This window comes from Cyprinodon variegatus, unplaced genomic scaffold (genome assembly GCF_000732505.1).
Source record: "Cyprinodon variegatus isolate N-32 unplaced genomic scaffold, C_variegatus-1.0 Scaffold319, whole genome shotgun sequence".
Classification (NCBI taxonomy): domain Eukaryota; kingdom Metazoa; phylum Chordata; class Actinopteri; order Cyprinodontiformes; family Cyprinodontidae; genus Cyprinodon; species Cyprinodon variegatus.
In genome coordinates, this window is record NW_015150772.1 from 365,313 (window position 1) to 384,756 (window position 19,444).

Sequence of the window (19,444 nt, forward strand, 5' to 3'; positions counted from 1 at the left end):
TAAAGCCCTATTTTCAGTATAGTTTCTGTTTATTTATGTGGCGCCAATTCACAACACACATCATCTCAAGGAACTTTACAGAGATAATGCAGTCAGATTGGTTAAATGCCTCTGTCAAAGAAAACCAGTTGATTGCATCCAGTCATTAAAGAAATGCTTCTCCTGGATTAGACTGTGGCGAGGATTTGTCGTTGACTCTTCAGCAAACACCAAGCATGCTAGTAGTGGCTGTTGAGAGGAAAAAAATTCCTTTTAACAGGAAGAAACCACTGGCAGAACCAGGCTCATTGTAAGCAGCCATCTGCCGAGGCTGACAGGGGTTCAAGGAGAGAGAAGCAGATAAACAGAAAAAGGCAGATTTAGAAAAGGTAACTTTAACTGGCTCCACAGGTGGCTCCCTCCAGGAAAGACACAGCCAGGCAGACTAGCTCCAAGCCAGATCTGCTGGTCACAGCAAAAGAAACAGGACTACACTGAAAAACAGGCCAAACTCCAACATCTATAAACAGAGAAATCAATGAGAGCAGCACAGCTGATACTTAAATTCATGATGGAGTCACTTGTGAACAGGAACAGACCAGATGAAGCTACAATGATGAGAAAAAGCAGAGAGAGAATAAAGATAGAGGCTGAGCTAATAAAATACAGCAGACTTGGAGAATAGAGATAGAATGAAGCACAATGGTGAAAAGTGGTCCAAAAGTCATCCAGCAGCCTAAACGAATAGCAGTACAAATATAGAAAATGGCTCAGGATAACTAACTATTTTGGATGAGTTATAAGAAATGTAGACCCAGAGAGGGCAGAGGAAATGTCTGTCTAGACTGAATCATTCAGCATTAAATATAAATTCACGATGCAATCTCTGATCTCCTTGGTTTGTTGGTAAAAAGCTAAACAAGAAAACTAAAAAGCTAAACAAAACTGCAGAGTAAAATGTGTAAGCAAACACCAAACTGACTTTGGTTGATGTACAAAACTGATCTAAAAAAGCAGCCAAATGGACATTTTTGGTTTTCTGAATTTTGTGTGGTTCTGTTGCCACCATCAGAAACTCAAAACCCTCAATGTCAGGAACTAAATCATAGGATTTGGTGAGCACAGTGAATATAAACAATATTATCTAGTTAAATCGATGTTAGGAGCCCTTTATCTTATAATAATAATTATTTTTTTTATCTTAGGTGAACAAAAAAGCAATACGCTATAGACTAAAATACATTCCTGAATTTTATGTTAAATTTATTTTTGCCAACTTATTCAGAATTTGAAAATTATAAAATTAAATTTCACATTTTCCCAGTTGGAAAATGAACCCTGCGTTTAAAAAATAACAAGTCCTTGGTCTGTGAGCTGCCTCTGATATATTTACTGTCATTAATAAATGGGCACATTGCAAATACCAGCAGCAGGCTGTTGACTGTAATTATGGTATAAAATTAAAAAGATATTTTTAGAACATATAGAAACACAAACAGGTCTATCTTAAACTTGAATGTCATTTCAAAGTCAATCCAGAAATAGAGTACTGAAATAAAAAAGGCAATATATAGCTTTATGACACGCTGACTGTAGTTCAGAGTGTATATGATTATAGCTAATAAAAACCTACAGCACCCTGGTTTCTGCTGTTTTCCTGTCTTCTTCCACATTCCTCGACTTTCAAATGAAACTAAATGTATTTATGTGAATTGATGACTCAAAACCTCTAATCATTTTTCTTTTAACATAGCTATGTCAAAGAAAAAGGCTGTGTGTGGCTGTCATTGAAGCACAAACTTCAGCTGCTGTCAAAACCTGAATTTACCCAAAACTGTACTTTGCTTCACAATTTCTGATGTGTCTAGAAATAAGTAAAAATGTCTTAAATTAAATGTATTTACCCTTAATTTGAACAGATAAATGAGACAGTTTGCCAATGGAATGAGTATTTTTACTCTTAAAATAAGATAATTAGATAAGATGCACTTGAAATAAGTTAATGCAATTGTGTTTTCTTATTTAAAGTGTAAATGTCTTGTTCCATTGGCAAGATGTCTCTTTTAGCTCCTCAATCCAAGAACAGATGCATTTATTTTAAGAAAAAAATGACTTGTTGCAATTTTTTCTACTACACCTTTTTCTTCCATCTAATTTTCCACTAATGTTTTTGTATACAGCATCCTAAACTGCTAATTCTGGAGCTATCTGGCTTATATATATATTTGGCTAAAAATAATGTTACAAGCTTTGTCATTTTGTGGTTTAGCCTCATGGTGGTTGGCGTCATTTACAGTCAGCTGGACGACTGTTGCATCAGCATTTTACACATTGACTGCAGCCATTTGAGTAACATTTCTGAAACACTGCATTCTGGGCTTTATTAGGTGATTATCAAAATAAATATACATTAATATATGAAATATATGTAATTTTTTAATTTACTTGGATAAGAGTACATTTCAAAATAATATATAAAAAATAAAATGTATCAGAAAAATAAAGCAGAGCTATTCAGCCTAATATATCAGAGAACAGATTCTCCTGTAGTCAGAATTGGCATAAGGAAAAATTCATAAATCTGTTTTTATTTATTAAATTATTATGAAAATTGTCAACGTTTTTATCCCAAATATGACCTTAAGCTTTACAGGACTTATGTGCTTGGCTGCTCATCCAAATGACTAACCAGATGAAGAATGCAATGACTGCTCTGAGTCACATTTCAATTTTATATGACCACAAACTGACAACTACTGGATACAACACAATGAGGAACCAACCCATGGATGATTGTAAACATACCTTAAATGACCTTGACCATCCCTTTATGGGATACCGTAAAGCTCCTACTCTGGTTACATCAACATCATGTAGGCAAATGAATCTCACTCCCTGCGAAAACTAGAGTTTTAAATAGTCGCTAGGGAAATGACCATACAGTTATAGTGTAGTTCTCGCCCTTTGGCTCCTGATTTCTGCACGAAAATTTTTATAAAGGTAACAATAATGCACATAAATAGAGTTTAAATGAGAGTGGAGTAGATTTGAAACAGAAAAGCTCAAAACAGAAAGCCTGGTTAGCTCTTTAGCTCGTGTTTTTCCTCATCTGATTTTAATTATCTGCTCCTGGCAATAATTATAGCTTCCTGTGCATCATTGTCTCATAGCTAAACATGTTTTTTTATATGCAATTCCCTGCAGTCTAGAACAAAACAAATCTGTGTTTTAATTGTTTTAGTACGTTTTACAAGAGGGGATTAAATGTTCTGGACGCCAAACCTCCCAACCCTGAACTTCCAGACTTTTATTGGAAAACTAGCCCCTCCAGGTAAACATTCACTGCATCTGAAGAACACGCTGTTTTCCCAGCCATGCTTGTTGTTTACCTTTGAAGGAGGAGCAGATGATCCTGTCCAGCCCCAGCTGCTGGCAGTCCAAACCAGCAGGAAGGGTTTGGAAGAAGCTTAATGGGGCAGACACAGGGATGTTACTGGGACTGTAAACCAACACCTGAAAACACGCCAAGTCAAGGACAATTTATTAAGAAAAGTTGACAATCACCTTAATAAACAAAGGAAAGTAGGGCTGCACCATGCAGCTCAGATTGATTGTTGTAGCATAATGAATTTATGAAAGTTTGCACATCAAAAGGACTAACTAGACTAAATGTTGGCCAATTGTTGAAGTGCGACAAAAAATACAACAGCCTATTAGAAAATGCTTTCAAAGGCAAACCTGACATTGAGACAAAACAACCGAGCAGATTTAAAGCTAAAACAGCAAATGCTGACCAGAAACTAAGTTTTCAATAAAAATAAAGGTAACTGAGACAAATATAACATTTTGTCTTTTTCCCACACTCTAGATTAGCTATTCATTATCTAGGTTTGCACAAAGACACAAACACTGCTTGATTATGTTTATTATTTGCAAGTAGTGTAATTAATAAACAGGAAGTAGAGATGTTCTCCTATTATTAGGTCCTAAAGCAAATTTCTCACATCTCTCAGATTCAATTATTTAGTTTTTTTTTATTTCTAATGTCATCCTCTAACATCAAGGTTGAAAATTTGCTTATAAATTTTCATTGGTTTTTATTTTTACTTAGTTTTGTCTTTTAATTTTCAATTCTACTTTTGTCTTCATTTGTTTTTAGTATTTGTTAGCATTTTTATATTACATTCCTTTTTTATTTTTAGTTTCAGTTACAATTTTACAAACCATGGGCAAGACAAAAAAGCACAGACAAATAACCTGACTGCCATACCTGTCATCTGCTGTAATTCAGTATAATTTAAAAAAATTAAAAAGAGAAACCAGAAACTAGACCTCATTAATGTTTTTATGATAAAGACACAAACACAAACTAAGCACATTTAGTTAGTTTTACTTGTGTTTGTGAACTCTTATTAAAATTTATGTTTTTTAGCTAAGGCCTTATTTTTGTTTTTATCTCAAAAAATAAAAATACATTTTTTTTAACTTGTATTTTTCGTGATTTAATAACTTTTAGCTGACAATAATAACCTAAACACCAAAAATCAGAACAAGTGGTAGACTGACTTCTTCTGCAAAAGGGATGCAAGAGTATAATAACTATGCTGGAAGTTCTTATCAAAACCAAAAATTACAGCATTTACAACGCAATCTGTTGTGGCCCAGCTTTGATGGCTCAAAAAAGTGAAAATCCACAAAGGCCACAGATGCACCCTGGACTTATTTTACGCAGGCAAAATAAAAATGTTCCAGGTAAACGCCTTGAATTTTGTCAGTTTATTTTTTCCTCAGGCAAGCAAACAAAAAGACAAACATTTCCTCCATGTTTCTCTTGCGCTGGTAAAAAAAACCATACGCCCACCCAGATGCATGCTGGTCCTACCATTGACAGCCTATTTATAAAAAATAATTAACCTAAATTAATTATAACTAACCAAAAAATAAAGGAACATGACTAAATAACCACTAAAAAACATAATCTCAAATAAACTTAGCTAGATTATGCACAAAAACAAAAAACATTTTTCATCATTAAGAAAAAATAATTGGCTCCTTCACAATCTGGTTTTGTCATCTTCGTGTGGCAGAAACCAGATCAGCTTACAGTATGACTTCATCTGTAAAACCCTTTTTGAGGGAATGTGTAGTTTCTTTTAACAATGTCTTTACTTTAGAAGGAAGTCTAAAATAATAATATAGTAGACCATGCTGCATATTAGTTTTTCGTAGTAAGGTCCCTAAATGCTTAGCCAAAGGTCCAACAATCAACTCACTGACTGATCATCCTTTTTCAGTCTGGCCGCTTCACATCCTGCCACAACAGCAAAGCTCTGCACCAACTGTTTGTGGTCAAACTGCAGATGAAGGAAACCAGTGGTAATAGCTGCAAGCTAAAGTATTTTAACATGCCCCTGCTTTCCCTCTCAGATACAGCACGTGCTCTCCCATTCTTCAGGAGTTAGTGACAAACTTCTTTTTATGAGGTTCATAGTTGCTCCTTCAAACAATAGAAACCTTTTTTGTGGCTATTTAGAGTCAAACAGTCCCTGTTTTTATTCAGGTAAAGAAAAAATTAACCAATCCACATATTATAGCCCATATTAATGGTCCAATTTTGGTTTAAAGACAGATGTTGGCAGCCAAGATGAGGCACTTTAAATAAATCTTTACAATTAGACAGTACAGACAACATCTTGATTTTTATTTTTAAGCTCTAATAAAGCTAAGCTGAACATTTTTCCTGACTCATGATTATGCACCAGAATAGTCACAGGACTAAATCCAAAGGGAGCCGTCCTTTCTATTTTGGCAGAGTGCCATGACCTTTAGGTTACAAGGTGTCCTCTCTTGTCCCCATTTTCCCACTAAAGGCATAAACACACCGGATGTCATCATGTGATTAAAGCAGCTGCCTCAAGCTCATATTAGAAGTCTGAATTTGTGACAAATCTGCTACTTTAGATACTCTCATCTATTTGCTTTTATGAAGAAATTAGAACATATGATTTGTTCAGCCAAAAGGATATTTGCATGCGAGATAGTTCTGTAGGCAAGTTGGGGTACTGCAGCAGACAGGGGCTGAGCAGCGTAACCAGCTGGACGCTGAGTTCTCCGAACAGGCCTTGATCCATGGCTCTGGGTGGGATGCTGAGAGGGAACCTTTCTCCCACGACAGGATGTCCTCCCTGACACCATGAGCCTTTCTGATTACGGCGTGGAGTTCTATAAAGGATAGAAAATCTCTGTTATTACACAGCTGGGACCTCACCGTACCTGCATAAGCAGCAGTATTTATAAACTTGTAAAGGCATTAAAAGAAAAACATCACATTTATCAGTATAATTAACAAAACATATTAAACTAGTATTACTGACGGTGCAGAGCAAACAATGTCCAACATCAGAGGTGGTTGGACTGCAAGGGTAACTTTACTTTTGAGCCAAACTCTGCAGGAAAAAAAAAAACAAGTAAGAAGAATTATTAATTTTTAAGCATTTTAAAATCTTTTTTGCTCAGAATCAGATTTTAGATATAACAATCAGTCTTCTCATGATAAAAAAGCTACCAAAAATATTTCTAAATGAATTAAAAACACATTTATGATCCAGTTAGAATGTATGTAATTAAAACATTCTCAGGACCTGATACTAAAAAAATATGATTAAATATTTCTAGACATGATATGGATTTTTTAAAGACCACTGAGATATATGTAGTGACTTGGAGCATTACTACTTAAACTCAAAAAGAGAAAACTACGGCACTCATTACCTAAAGTGGTTCTGTGATTTAGCTTCATGGAGGTTCAATTTTAGGAGGATTCCTATCTGTTAAAAAGAAGTAGATCTTTATCACCTTTCTCAGTAAATAATCGAAAAGAAAGGGAGCTTTTTCATACCCCAGCATTGGTCAAACTGAAAGAACGGAGAAACGCCTTAATAGGAGCTGACCATTTGGGCGTAAAAGGTCCTGGATCTTTTATCTGCAAGAAGGATTTGCCCTCTCATTACATCACTTTATCAAGATAAATTTGCTGTTAAGTTAAACAAAGAAAATAATAAATACATGTCTCCATATTTTTAGACTTAAAAGAGGTTAATATTTTAAAGAAACTTGGTGTATATTACGCTAAGTAGAATACGACCTGAAAAGTCAACAGGAATTGGAGGGATCCATAGAGATCAGTGAAATCACTCAGCTCCTCAGGATCAGGTTCAGGACAGGGCCACACACTGGGTAACAGGATCTTATTTAAATCTATGCGTGCCAAAGCCACAGAAACAAAAACAAAAAAACAGATGGAAACGTCCTCTCGGTGGCTCACTGAGTTTGTTATTGCAGATACATACCAGAGTGAAGGGTTTGCAGTTTAACTCCGACACACCAGGGACCAGCAGCGGCGACTGGAGTACAAAATGAGTGTTTGTGTGATATGTTAAGCAGTCTGTGTATTTCTGTTAATAACATGGAAAATCGCTGAAATGTATGAAAAGAAACTAAAAGGTTGAACACAAGGTTCCCCCACATTTTGCGTTTGTAAAAAAAACAACCTATACCAATCCAGATCAAAATAAAGATTTTCTTTACAGCTGACTAGATTATGTAAATAAATAAATGAATCTATTAATCAATGTTAGGATTAGTTGGATGATATGTTTATGTAATCATGAATCATCACAATGAGCTTCATTTCATTATCTGCATAATCCTTTTTCTTAATTTAAAATCGGGTTTACATTAGCATCTAAATCAATACTGAGTCGTCTAACAGTTAATACAGATTCCCTAAAGCAACAATGATAGCTTTTGTTTCTTTATTATGTCAAAAAGGAAATTTAATGGTTTATGTGCCAAAAATTTAGAAATCCCACACAGGCCAAGGCAAACAACTATGATCCAGGTTTGTTTGATCTATATGGGAACTGTTTATCTACCAGAAAGCATGTAATCTGGAAATAAAATAATTTAAAGCTTAAAATTCTTTAATAGAAATAAATTAACAGATTTTGAGGACTCAGTAAGTTAAAAATGTCCATTGGCTTGATGAAACCTTTGGTAGGCCGTGAAATAGATGTAAAATATACTCTTTGTTACTTTAAAAAAAGAAAAGAAGGATTTTTAAACTTTTAGGTTAAAAGAATGTGTTAAAACCTTAAAATTTTTCATATTACTTTATTTTTGTAATACTTATCACAGAGTTGGAAAGTTATTATTACAATTATGTATTATATTATTCCATCTATACAGTTATAATACTATATTTGTACTTAAGATTTCATATTATTAATCATTAGATACTTTAGCTGTTCATGTTATCGGTTGTTTAATGATTGCTTACGTTTAAAAAAAACTCTAAAAGAGAGAGACTTAGACAGATTTATTTTTCATTTTGTTTACAAAAGTGTAAAACAATAAGAAACTTTGTTTGGAGCAGCTCTCTGGACAATTTCATCTTTTTAAAAGTGCAGCCTTGAAAAATAGTTCAAACATTCAGCAGTCTAATGGCATTGGGGAAGAAACTGTTGTGGAATCTGCTGGACCTGCATCTTAAATATATCTCTTTATTATGGTAATGGAGGAGTTTGGATCAACCTGTCCATTTTAGAGGGTGTTGAAATTCAAATAAATACTTTTCATTTACAACTTAAGGAAAAGTATTTAAAATCATAAAGATTTTGTTTACAAACAGGTCTAAAATTTTAAACTTTACTGCTGTAAAGCTAAGCAGACTCCCTGACGTCACAACCGTTTATATACGGAAGTAGAATTTCCTCTCAAAACAACCCAAAAGGCCGAAATAGTTCATATATATGAAGATTTGCTTTAAAAACAAAAAACAAAAACAACAACTACACATATATTTTTCCATTGTATTGATGAAAGTGGGGCTCTAACCAGCAACATTTCAACATAAAGTTAGCATCTCAGCTGAGCAGATCAGATTATCTGAAATTATAGCCATAAAAATATCTTACCGGTGCAGTTTAACAAAGAGGAAGAGGCTTTATGGGTCCATAAAAGCACTAAAAGTCCTCCAACAGTCTTTAAACCAGCCTTTTCCCTCTGCTTTCCTATTAGCTTGATTAGCCGCAGCACCTAAACACATTAGCAAGCTAACATCATGCTAGTAAAAGGATTAGCTTCAATAGCTAATTATATGTTTTTAAAAGGAATAAATCGTAATAGTCTAGATTTAGGTTGGAATAAAACAAATTCAAATATTAGCCTACCTGCCGCATTTCTCTCAACATCTTTAATGTTGAAGTTGGATTTAAGGAGCAGGTGCATAAAATGGCTAATTAAATGAAGATTAGTTTTCTCCTTTCGCTCTCATTAAATATTTATAGCAAATAGCTAGAGCCTATTTTTTAATTTTTTTTTTTTTTTTTTTTTTTTTTTTTTTTTTTTTTTTTTGTTCTAGTTTGCTCACCTGACGCCTGGCCACTTAAAATACCAATAAAATAAATGCATTTTTTTTTTTAAGATATTTTTCTTTCTTTCGTTTTTCTTTTTGTTGTTTTATTTAATATAGATTTAAGCTTGAGTGCGTAAAATCCACCCAATCTAATGGACTACCAACTTTTCACCACACCTTGGTGTGAGATTTTGAAATAGTTTCCTGTCAGGGTTAGATGAGGACAGGTGCAGCTATAGGTTGAGGTTTTCAGAGGATTTCACTGAAACAAAGCGGCAAAATGTGGAATTTTTATAGCACAGTAAATGTTACTGAGTAACAATAAGTGATCTGTAGTTATGTGGAACATTTTTCTCACAATATACATTATTTTCTACATTCCGGTGATTTTTTTTTTTTAGAGAACTGAAGTAAAGCAGAATGGGCCCTACTAAAAAAACTTGCATCTTAAATATACTTCAAACTAAGAATTTCACAACTTTGTTCATTAATTATTCTCTGCAGTTCAAGTAAATTAAACAATGTGGAACTAATAAGCTATTACTGGATTACTGGCACTGACGCTGGAACCAGTGCAATCGAAACCTCTGCAAACTACACTATGCATGAATATTTGGTAATAGGCGAAGGATTTAAAAACTTAATTCATTATGTTTTTAGTTTTTCTTACAATTGACAAAACAGCTAAACAATTCAGACCTTCTAGAAGGCTCTAAATTTGATAAAAACTCACCCTGACAGGAGACAGCACTTCACTGGATGTTTCAGTTTGGAAGGTGTGATGGATATTAAGTTTTTAAACATATTCAATAGACCAAAATAAAGATAAATGAATAAGATAAGTAATAATAAAAGAAGAACATCCCTGTGGTTTCTCCTCTATTAATCCAGAATAACTGAGCTGTTCTGCACATCCTCTCTGAATGTGGTTGGTCTTGTCTTTGGAAAACTTTTGAAAAACAAAAACAAAATGCAATGGTTCTTTTTCTTTTGTGGACCTCCTATGGTGTTTGAGAAGTGAACCTGCAAGCTTTAAGAATTAAAATATTTGTGTTGTTTTAATTACTCCTAAATGCCAGCGGGATATTATTAAACTAGACTGAGCAATAATTATTTAACTGGAACATGGACTAAAACTGGGACTAAAAGAAGCACCTGGTAAAGAGAAAACAAACCATTGGATGTAATCCTACAATACTTTAAACTAGCTGCTTTATTTTTTATTCATATTTACTCAAGTACTAGATTGCTTAAAATCTTCAATAATTTACAAAGAGAATTATACTAGTCCAGATGAGATAAGATAAAAATTATAATGACATACGTCATAACAACTGTCTTGTTTCAATATCTGGCACGGTGAATATTATATGAACCCTGCATGTCCTCCTGTGTTAGCACTAAGGTTGTATTAAAAACGTGGACTGGATTTTGATCACCATGGTATTTTTGTACATAAATAAGTGGAACAGAGTTGAGTTTTAATGCCTGTAATTTTTTAGTGTGAGAAATTAGGAATATGGAGTTAGAGTGTGTGAAGACACTGAGATGGGTGAGTCTCAATGGGTGAGAATTGACAGCCCTGCTTTGCAGTTCATAGAAGAACCACTCTAATAATCTCCAATAGACAGTTTTAGTAGTAAACAACATAATTTATTTTTCTTTTTCTTAACTTATTGTGTGCCACAAATTCAAATTTACAATTACAATGCTTTATTGTATAAAAACCAACAAATTCTTTGCATATATATATATTATATATGTATATATAAATATGTGAGACTTCATCTTGCAAATAAATTAGTTCCTTTGTTTTCTTGACCATTCGCTGTAGGCTCCGGCATAATTACGTGCACTGAATAAAAGAAAGAAAGAAAACACAGAATTAGGCAAAAAAACAGACTGAGGAAATATTATCACAGCTCTGAAGCTGAAAGTCTTTCAATAGATATTCTAAAGCAGCACGGAGCTTGAACTGCTATCAAGATTCATTTTAGCTGAAATAAAGAAATCAAAATTGCACAGGTATTGCAAAAAAAGAATTCAAACCAAGAAAACCCATTTTAATATATTTTTTAATTGGATTAAATGCCACAAACGCAGAGAAAATCCAGATTAATCCATTAAAATGGTTGCTCACAATTTTCAACATTTCAACAAAAACCTTTTAACTCATTCTTATTTTATTGTAGCCAGGACTAAGACCTATAACTATATTTGTCAATTGGAAGGTAAAATCCTTGTGCTTACTTAGAAACCTGGTGTATTAACACATTTTCAAAAAGCTAAAAAAAAATCATAACAATGTAGTAACTAGTCTGTAGAGTAGTCAGGAAAATGTGTAACAATATAAGCTTAAAGTTTATCATTTAAAAAAGAGTCTATCAGCTCGACCAGCCCAAATGTGCATGTTTTGTACGTTTGTCAAATGATGAAAATGGCAAAAATGACTCCTTAATTTAATGGACTTTTGATTGACTTTTAGCTGCTGTATATTCTGATACAAATAAAATCAGAAAAAAATAAATAAATAAAAAGGAGCTACAGATATCATCAGCAGAAAAAAAGAGTAAAAAAAAATAAAAAACACAACAAAAATGACTATCTTACTTGGTATATCCTTTTCCCCGCGCCATGCTTGTTGCCCTCGCCCCTCGGGCTCCTATCTGGCAGTAAAACACCAGCTCAGAATCACCTAGGGCTGGCTTTGTTACTCCATACTTGGCCTTGAATTCATCCGGTGTCATGGCCAGAGCAGCATCTACTGTTTGAACTGTAGGGAGGAGACAAAATCAGCCTGTCAATCACATACTGCACTGCACTATGACGATTTAATGCAAATTACAGAGAGCTTGAAAAACAGGAATTGCTATCCTCACTCACCACGTCACACTCTTTACGTAAAACAGCACACCTGGTTTCAGTGGACACCAATATCTTATTTAAAACCACTCTTACAGGATATATTAAATAAAGCCTTACTGGGAATGTGAATTGAACCAGCGATCTTTCCTCTTTTCACTTCATCTTCAGAGCGGACATCAATCAGAACCAGATCCTTGCTCTTTGCAATAAGAGCTTTCAGTTCCTCATATGTGACTGGAAAAGAGATAGAGGGGGGAAATCAACAAGATAAAGCATCACAAGGGTTTCAGAAATTTGTATCAACCTCTTTTTAAAATCATAAGTCAAAATGACAGATTAGTCTTTCACCAGATGTTTTTTTCCCCCCCAGAGGCACATGTTGTTTGTACGAAGTGTTACAGCAGGTATTTCTCATTTAGTTAATTGACAGCTGTATGTACAAACTACCACTTTAAACTGATAATTGACAACATTCCTTGCCGTGACCGGATAGTTTTCCAGTGTGAGGTCATGTTCAAGTTCACTCCGCCCACTTCAGGTGAATAGAGAAAAATATCTGCCATTATGAAAAAATCTACTGTGAGATACGTATGAACCTCTGATGTTTTACACAAAGCAAATTGCTGGAATCAGTGAAGGGTAAAGGTGAAGATATCTGAGTAACTATCCAAAAAAATAAAAAATACCTAAACCCTGCTTATAAGACTACCTCTTTCTGGGAGTTAGGAGTAAAGTCATGGCGTCCTGGCAGGCGGGGCAACAGGTTGCAAATTTCATGATTTGTTTTGTATTGCTACCCGCAACCGGCTACTCCCAGTAGAGACTAGACTCTACTGGGAGTAGACTAGATTGCTGAGTCACTCTACAAAGGATCACAGTAACATCCCTGTCAATAGTTAACCATGTCTCTCTCTTAGAACTAGTAAGTTACCGTATGTGTTGCCTTTCTTCCTCTAGACCTGGAAACTGACTCAGAGCTGATCTGTTCTCTACTAGATCAAATTACAAGGCAACAATGCCATTACATTTTTTTCTTTTGTTGAACAAGTACCTCCGGATGAGTGGGTTTGTGCTTAAGTCTGCTCAAAACCCAAGTCATATGTAGCATAGTGCTGTTCACACTCTGGATCTGATTCTTCTTTTAAAGGAGACTTTTCCCTTTCTACTGACACTACAGGAACTGCTAGAAAATGAATACAGTGACTGTCCATAGTTTACTTACAGGAGGAATGAAAACTTTATTCATTATGTTGGGTTGAGGTTGAACTGAGTTTAACTGAATTAAATTAAATTGAAATCACTTAAAGGAAATATTGAATAAAATGAAACTAATCAAGAAAGTATACAGTTTTGAAATATATCAATATTCACAAGTCGTAAAACTCTGAATTTCTAAAAAATATCCTTTTTTTTTTGGTAAGATATTCTAAACAATCTTCAGTAATAATGAGATATTATGAGGAAATATTGTGATGATCTTGAAAAAAAAAACACATTACAGTCTAAATGTTGTTTCAGTTCGGGATTTAAAAGCAGAAGGATGTCTGAAGGTAATGATTATACCTGCTACAAAAGGGAAATGGACTTACTTGTGTTTGCCATCCTGTTCAATGATTAAAGATGTGAAGATGAGCTGTAATCCCCTGCTATAAGAGGACACCTTCTTCCTCATATTATTTGCTGACAACTAATTGGCTCTGAAAGAAAAGTGGGTGGGGCTTAGCAAAGGGATTGAGGCAGCAAGCCAATAAGTATGCTGAAACCTCACTCCAGTAGACTTTCAAAATAAAACTGAGCTTTTTGTGTGTGGTGTTAATTTTGTCATAGTTTTAAGGTACAAATGATGTCCATGTATATTCCCATAGAGTTCAGGACAAATTAGTGATAAAAAAAAACAATAAACAAACAAAAAAAATGTTAAAAATTAATAAATAGACAACTGTAAATGAAACATTATTTTTAAAAGGAAAAAAAAACAATTGTTTAGCATTTAAAAAACAATTTAATGTACTCCCAGTAGTAGTGACAAACTGATAAAAAAAAATACCTGTGTGCTCCTAAAGCTTTAAGGTTTTGCTTCATGATGACCTAAAAGCTACTTTTTTTCCCCAAGGTGGCCATGAACATTTTATACCTCTATTTCTTCCTGTTATTTCACTTTACAGTAACATGCTCTACAGTAACAGCACTTTATGATCAGCCAGCTCCTTCAGGAATTACTGCCTAACCCCATCACATATTCCTTTATCTAAAATGCTGTATTATTGTTCTTATAAAATGTAAACATTTCTTTAAAAAAAATAATTTTGGGGGTTTTCATAATCTATAATGTATAATCGCCATAAAAAATTATATTAGTATTGCTGCTTTAAACCATAATAACTATGGAAATTAATACATTTTATTTTGAATGTCCACTTAAAACGCCGTGCTTATTTTAAGCACATATGCATATTTCTTATTTTATTACAACATGTGTAAAAGTTGCAATGGTGGCTATGCAAAGAATAATGCTGAATGTTATCCAAGGTTATTTTTTTTTTTTAATTATGTAGATTCATCCATGTACATAAACAAAGAAAATACATTTTCAGTACAAAATCAAATCAATGATTACCAGAGTTTTTCATAAAAAAATATGTTTTATTAAAACTATTTATGACAGAATTCCACAACAACACAGTTATTATGTAAGTTTAGCCGTAAAACAACAAAATGCTTTATATTTAATCTACAAAGGTTAATTTGCCTGCAAACAAACCTGTAACACTAACACCAAAACAACAGATACCGCTAACTTTTTGCATTATTTTCTGTAGACTCCTCGAGACAGAAGTTTAACGAATGTATTTAGTATAAGACACACACAAAAAAAACTATTGATCTTTTCTTTTTAGTGAGTTTGGCTGAACTCCCCACATTCCTCTTGTCTGGATCATGATGCCCTTTCTGATTTCTAGGAGGGGTTTCATGATCCAACGACAGAATCCCGTTTTGCTTTTCGACACATTTGTCTTCTACAGAGCACTATAGCTACTATAAGGAGAATAAGAATGAAGGCGACTCCTCCTCCTATGACCCCAGCCAGCAGTTTGTGGTCGGAAGATTCGGGTCGTTCGTATCTCTTACAGGAGAAGTCTGTAGGACTGCTGGTCCCGGCACTGTTCACTGCTTCCACACAAACCTTCGTCCCCACCTCCAAAGATCTCACCAAAGCTCGTCGATGATTTTCCTTAAAAAGTGTAACCTCACTTCCTTCTATAGTCACTTTATAGGTGGAAACAGCTGAGTTGGGAGCACACCATTGCACTACTATCTGTCCTCTGTTTTCTCCTTCAGTGATTGGCTGCAGTGCTTGGATGCGTGGAGCATGAGGAACCATGTCCTCACCACTCTTCCCAGGGCACATGCACCCAGTTCTAGCCTTAAGACTCTCGCAGGGCTCCTGATTCTCCAAGCAGGGGTCATACTGACAGTGGTTCACACTGGACAAACGGGGACTTCTTTGAGAGGTCACCACTTCAGGAGGAAAGCCGTCATCATCATAATCACCTTCATCAATTTCTAAGCCAGGGTCAGTTAGTATTATGATCCTTTTACGGGTAATGGGTGGGGAGGATGTAGAACTGTGAGCAAAGATTTGCGAGTCAATTAGATGTAAGATGAAAATCAGAAGAAAAGCCAGGTTCCTGCTCGGGGATGCCATTTCTGTAGAAAAAAAAACAAAACAAAAAATGAATCAATTGCATTGACTGAATATTTAATGTTATCCGTAACACTCCTATAATTCTTCAATATGGAACGTCTGTTGTAAGGGGATACATTTTTAAATGCTGCAAACCTAAAATTCTGTATAATATGAATTATGAAAAAATACAATTGGCCCTTCAATTTCATTTATAATAGATAAGAATTTCAAAACCAGCTTTTCTTGTGATTGAAATAATCATTTGAGTCAGTCTCACAAAAACAGGAGGGGGCTACAATACATGTTTGATGATGCAATTGTCAAGGCTAGAAACAGAGGACCCAGTAATCAAGGCAGACAGATTTCTCAAAAAGGCGTTTATCAAGAGATTCTGCACGGACGTCTAAGACAGGAACCTTTGGTCTTAAAGTTCAATCCGTGCGCAGAGGAAGAGGTGGATTCCAACTGAACAGCTACCAACACCACACGGCATGCACTGCCCAGAGAGTCCCAGACGCTAAAGCTTTGGTGACGGAACAACATGCAGGAGATCAGATCCAAGCACACAAAGGAAGGCAGGACTATCCAGAACGCAAGCCAAAACCAGTGTTGAGAAGGTTCACAGGAGTCCAGGGCAAAGGATCAGATCAAAGATCCAAATAGGTACTTAAGGGTTATCCAGGTCTGTGTCAGGAAGCAGTTCCAGGTTCAGTCAACAGGCAGAATTCCAAAGACAGGTCAGGCAAACAGATCAGAACAGGAACAGGCAGGCTCAGAGGTCCAAAGGCAGAATGGGTCAGGCAATCAGAAAACGATCAGGTACGCTAGAGAACTCTCACTAAAGGCTCGAATAATCTGGCATTCACGACTGGAAGCAGGCAGGTTAAATAGAGACTGGAGCAGGTGACATAGATGTGCGGAGCTAGACAGGTGAATGGAATTAACAATCAAGCCAGTCATTGGCGCTAAGACCATGACAGTAATGGTTTTAGCAGTACTGAAATCTCTCAAAGTGATGCTGTTCAGGTGTTATTTTTATTTATCCCAGGATTGGGAAAGAGTTGAAATGTTGAATTGAAGAAAATCAACAATCTGAAGCTGCTGGATGAGTATTCATCACAGTTAATGCAGACCAATAACTGGAGGAGAGGCAACAGCCAGAGCCTCGTTTACTTTTTATCAGAGCCAAATTAAGTAGAAAATGTTAATATCCTAGTATTTCAACTCTTGCATGTGCCCTTCCTGTCACATGATTCGTTGTATGAAAACTAAGAGTAGATAGACTTGTAGAGGGGGAGTCGCATGACAGACGGTCTCTAGGTAGTGAGGTCGTAAGGGCTGCATTGCTGTTGTTCACCCTTAACACTAAAACACAGACTAATTATGCAAAGAAAAGCGAGAATTCACTGGAAAAATCCCAACGTATATATATTGACTTTATAAACAATTCCAATTAGCAGACTTATTTATCACTAGATTCTTCTTGGATAACTGTTTTTTTTTTTTTTTCTTCCAATGATTCCTTTGCTGAAAGTGTTCAGCAATGAGCCCCTTCTTTCCTGCTTGACCACATTTTCATAAAAAGATTTAGAAAAACATTTTTTTTTTGTTTTGAAGCTCAGAGATATATTTATAAACTCAAACATCTCCAATGTTCTGGTTTGCATCCTGTAAACACCATAAGATAAATAAATCTTACTATTGGGCTGACCTGGACTAGACCTTCCATTTACTCTTGGCAGGAAGCCAGATGAATGTAAGAAACTAAATTTACATTCAAAGAAAATGGAACAGCCAGAAAAGTTCATCATGTGACCTTAGAAACATGACTGCTGTAAATTAAACAAGCAAGTGTTCTGCAGCTGGGTAAAATAAGTTGTTTATCACAAAATGAATGAAAAGATCTAAAAGTGCTCTACCTTTCTGATGTTGATTAAACTCTTCTCTTGATCTTCTTTGTTCCCAGTCTGGCTGCTCTTTCCATGTGCTCTGAAGCGTCTGCAGTTCTCACAGTTTTTAAGCTCTTTCTCAGACTCTCCTCCTCCTCCTCCTCCTTTTTAACACCCCCTCTGTTTCTCCTCTGGCAGCCTCTCCCCTCTGTTTTTCACTGTGCCTTCTCTTTCCCAAGCGGGCTTTCAGCTAACCATCAGTGTTCCCTTTTTTTTTTGAAGCATTTTTTTAAACCACTCTAGAAGAGGGGGGGACAGAAAGCTGAGTGTTGTTCTGCATGTTAATTGGCTCAGCGGCACCGGGAGGTATGCTTTGCTTGTAGAGGAGTGTTTGTTTAAAGCGGAGGTGAACATATCTGTATTTGATCATTTACTTTACAGATGAAGTTCCAGCATACTCCACAGGTGTTCTAATGGAACAGAGCAGCACATAAGGTCATTTTAGTGTTTGTTTATGAGGGCTTTTGAGAGTAGGGGGTGAGGAATGTGTATGTTTATTATAAACTCCCACCACTACCCGTGTGACCCCATTGTGACAAAGGAATGAAATGATGGGGACTTTCTCCTTTCTAATCCTTTTATGGAGTAAAACTGGCAAAGTTTTCTTTTTTCACTTGTTTATTTATTCACCCATGTGGCACTGTGGTACCAAGAGATGAAAAGTGCAAGAGAAGAGGGGTCTTTTTTTTGCTTTGGGGGATTTTATCAGCCTCTCTACTAAAGGAGTTGAGACACGTTTTTCTTAAATCTTAGGCTGGTGGAATGAAGAAGGAGTCTGGGAATTTGTAGAGATCAAAACTAGATAGAAGTAGCTTAATAATCTTTTTTTTTTCTATATGAATTCTCTGCTATACAGTCATGATTTGTTTTTTTCATGTTTTAAAGCCAAAATGAAACAATTTGGTATCAGATGTGTGTAAAACAGACGCAAATTGCAGAAGAAACATTATTAATCAAATAACTGACTATATATAATTATTTTTTAGTTAAAATAGTAAAACATTAACTTGTAAAACATTAAATGAAGCAGAACCTCAGCCGGAAGATAAAGGATCTCTTCCATGACTTCCATGGCTAGCAACACTGGGAGGATGTGGAAAGGCATAGGGGTGATCATAGACTACAACAAACTCTCCTTTGAAAGGTTAGAGGCACTAAACAACACTCCAGCATTGAAAGCCTTTCCACATCAGGGAGAAGACGCACTCAACCTTCTGATGTGTGGAAGAGGAGAGCCAAGCCAAGAAAGGCCCCAAGCCCCGATAACATACCTGGTCAGGTGTACAAGGCATGTACAGTTCAGCTGGCTGTGTCCTCACAGACATTTTTAACACCTCATTGGACCAATCCATAGTGCCAGCATGCTTCAAGTCTGCCACCATCGTTGATTACCGGCCTGTCTCACTGACTCCAATCATGATGAAGTGCTTCAAAAGGCTGGTTAAAGAACACATTGTCTCCAGTCTTCCCCCAACATTAACCCTGTTCCAGTTCGCCTACTGTACCGACGGAACCACCCCACTGAAGACACCATCTCCTCTGCTCTTC

The 19,444-nt window shown here is 35.6% G+C and overlaps 2 protein-coding genes across 2 annotated transcripts; both read right to left on the reverse strand.

Annotated features, from left to right (window-relative positions):
* Window positions 1-11,053: 11,053 nt before the first annotated feature.
* Window positions 11,054-13,988, reverse strand: LOC107090981 (thiosulfate sulfurtransferase/rhodanese-like domain-containing protein 1). Its single transcript, XM_015384651.1, has 4 exons — window positions 13,849-13,988; window positions 12,377-12,493; window positions 12,005-12,167; window positions 11,054-11,249 (listed from the first exon to the last, which is right to left on the reverse strand). Exons 1-4 carry the CDS (start codon window positions 13,859-13,861, stop codon window positions 11,195-11,197), a joined length of 348 nt encoding a protein of 115 aa, XP_015240137.1. The 5' UTR covers window positions 13,862-13,988; the 3' UTR covers window positions 11,054-11,194.
* An 867-nt stretch (window positions 13,989-14,855) lies between these two features.
* Window positions 14,856-18,024, reverse strand: LOC107090977 (leucine-rich repeat neuronal protein 4-like). The gene is made up of 2 exons (XM_015384646.1): window positions 17,867-18,024; window positions 14,856-15,967 (listed from the first exon to the last, which is right to left on the reverse strand). The coding sequence occupies exon 2, from the start codon at window positions 15,963-15,965 to the stop codon at window positions 15,228-15,230; it is 738 nt and encodes a 245-aa protein (XP_015240132.1). The 5' UTR covers window positions 15,966-15,967; window positions 17,867-18,024; the 3' UTR covers window positions 14,856-15,227.
* Between the last annotated feature and the right edge of the window lie 1,420 nt (window positions 18,025-19,444).

Coding starts and splice junctions, on each gene's coding strand:
- LOC107090981 (XM_015384651.1), bottom strand. Junction 12,168..12,376: donor TGGTTCAATTCACATTCCCA/GTAAGGCTTTAT, acceptor TCCTCCCTACAG/TTCAAACAGTAGATGCTGCT. Junction 11,250..12,004: donor CGGGGAAAAGGATATACCAA/GTAAGATAGTCA, acceptor TCTTTTATTCAG/TGCACGTAATTATGCCGGAG.
- LOC107090977 (XM_015384646.1), bottom strand. CDS start 15,965: ATGGCATCCCCGAGCAGGAACCTGGCTTTTCTTCTGATTTTCATCTTA.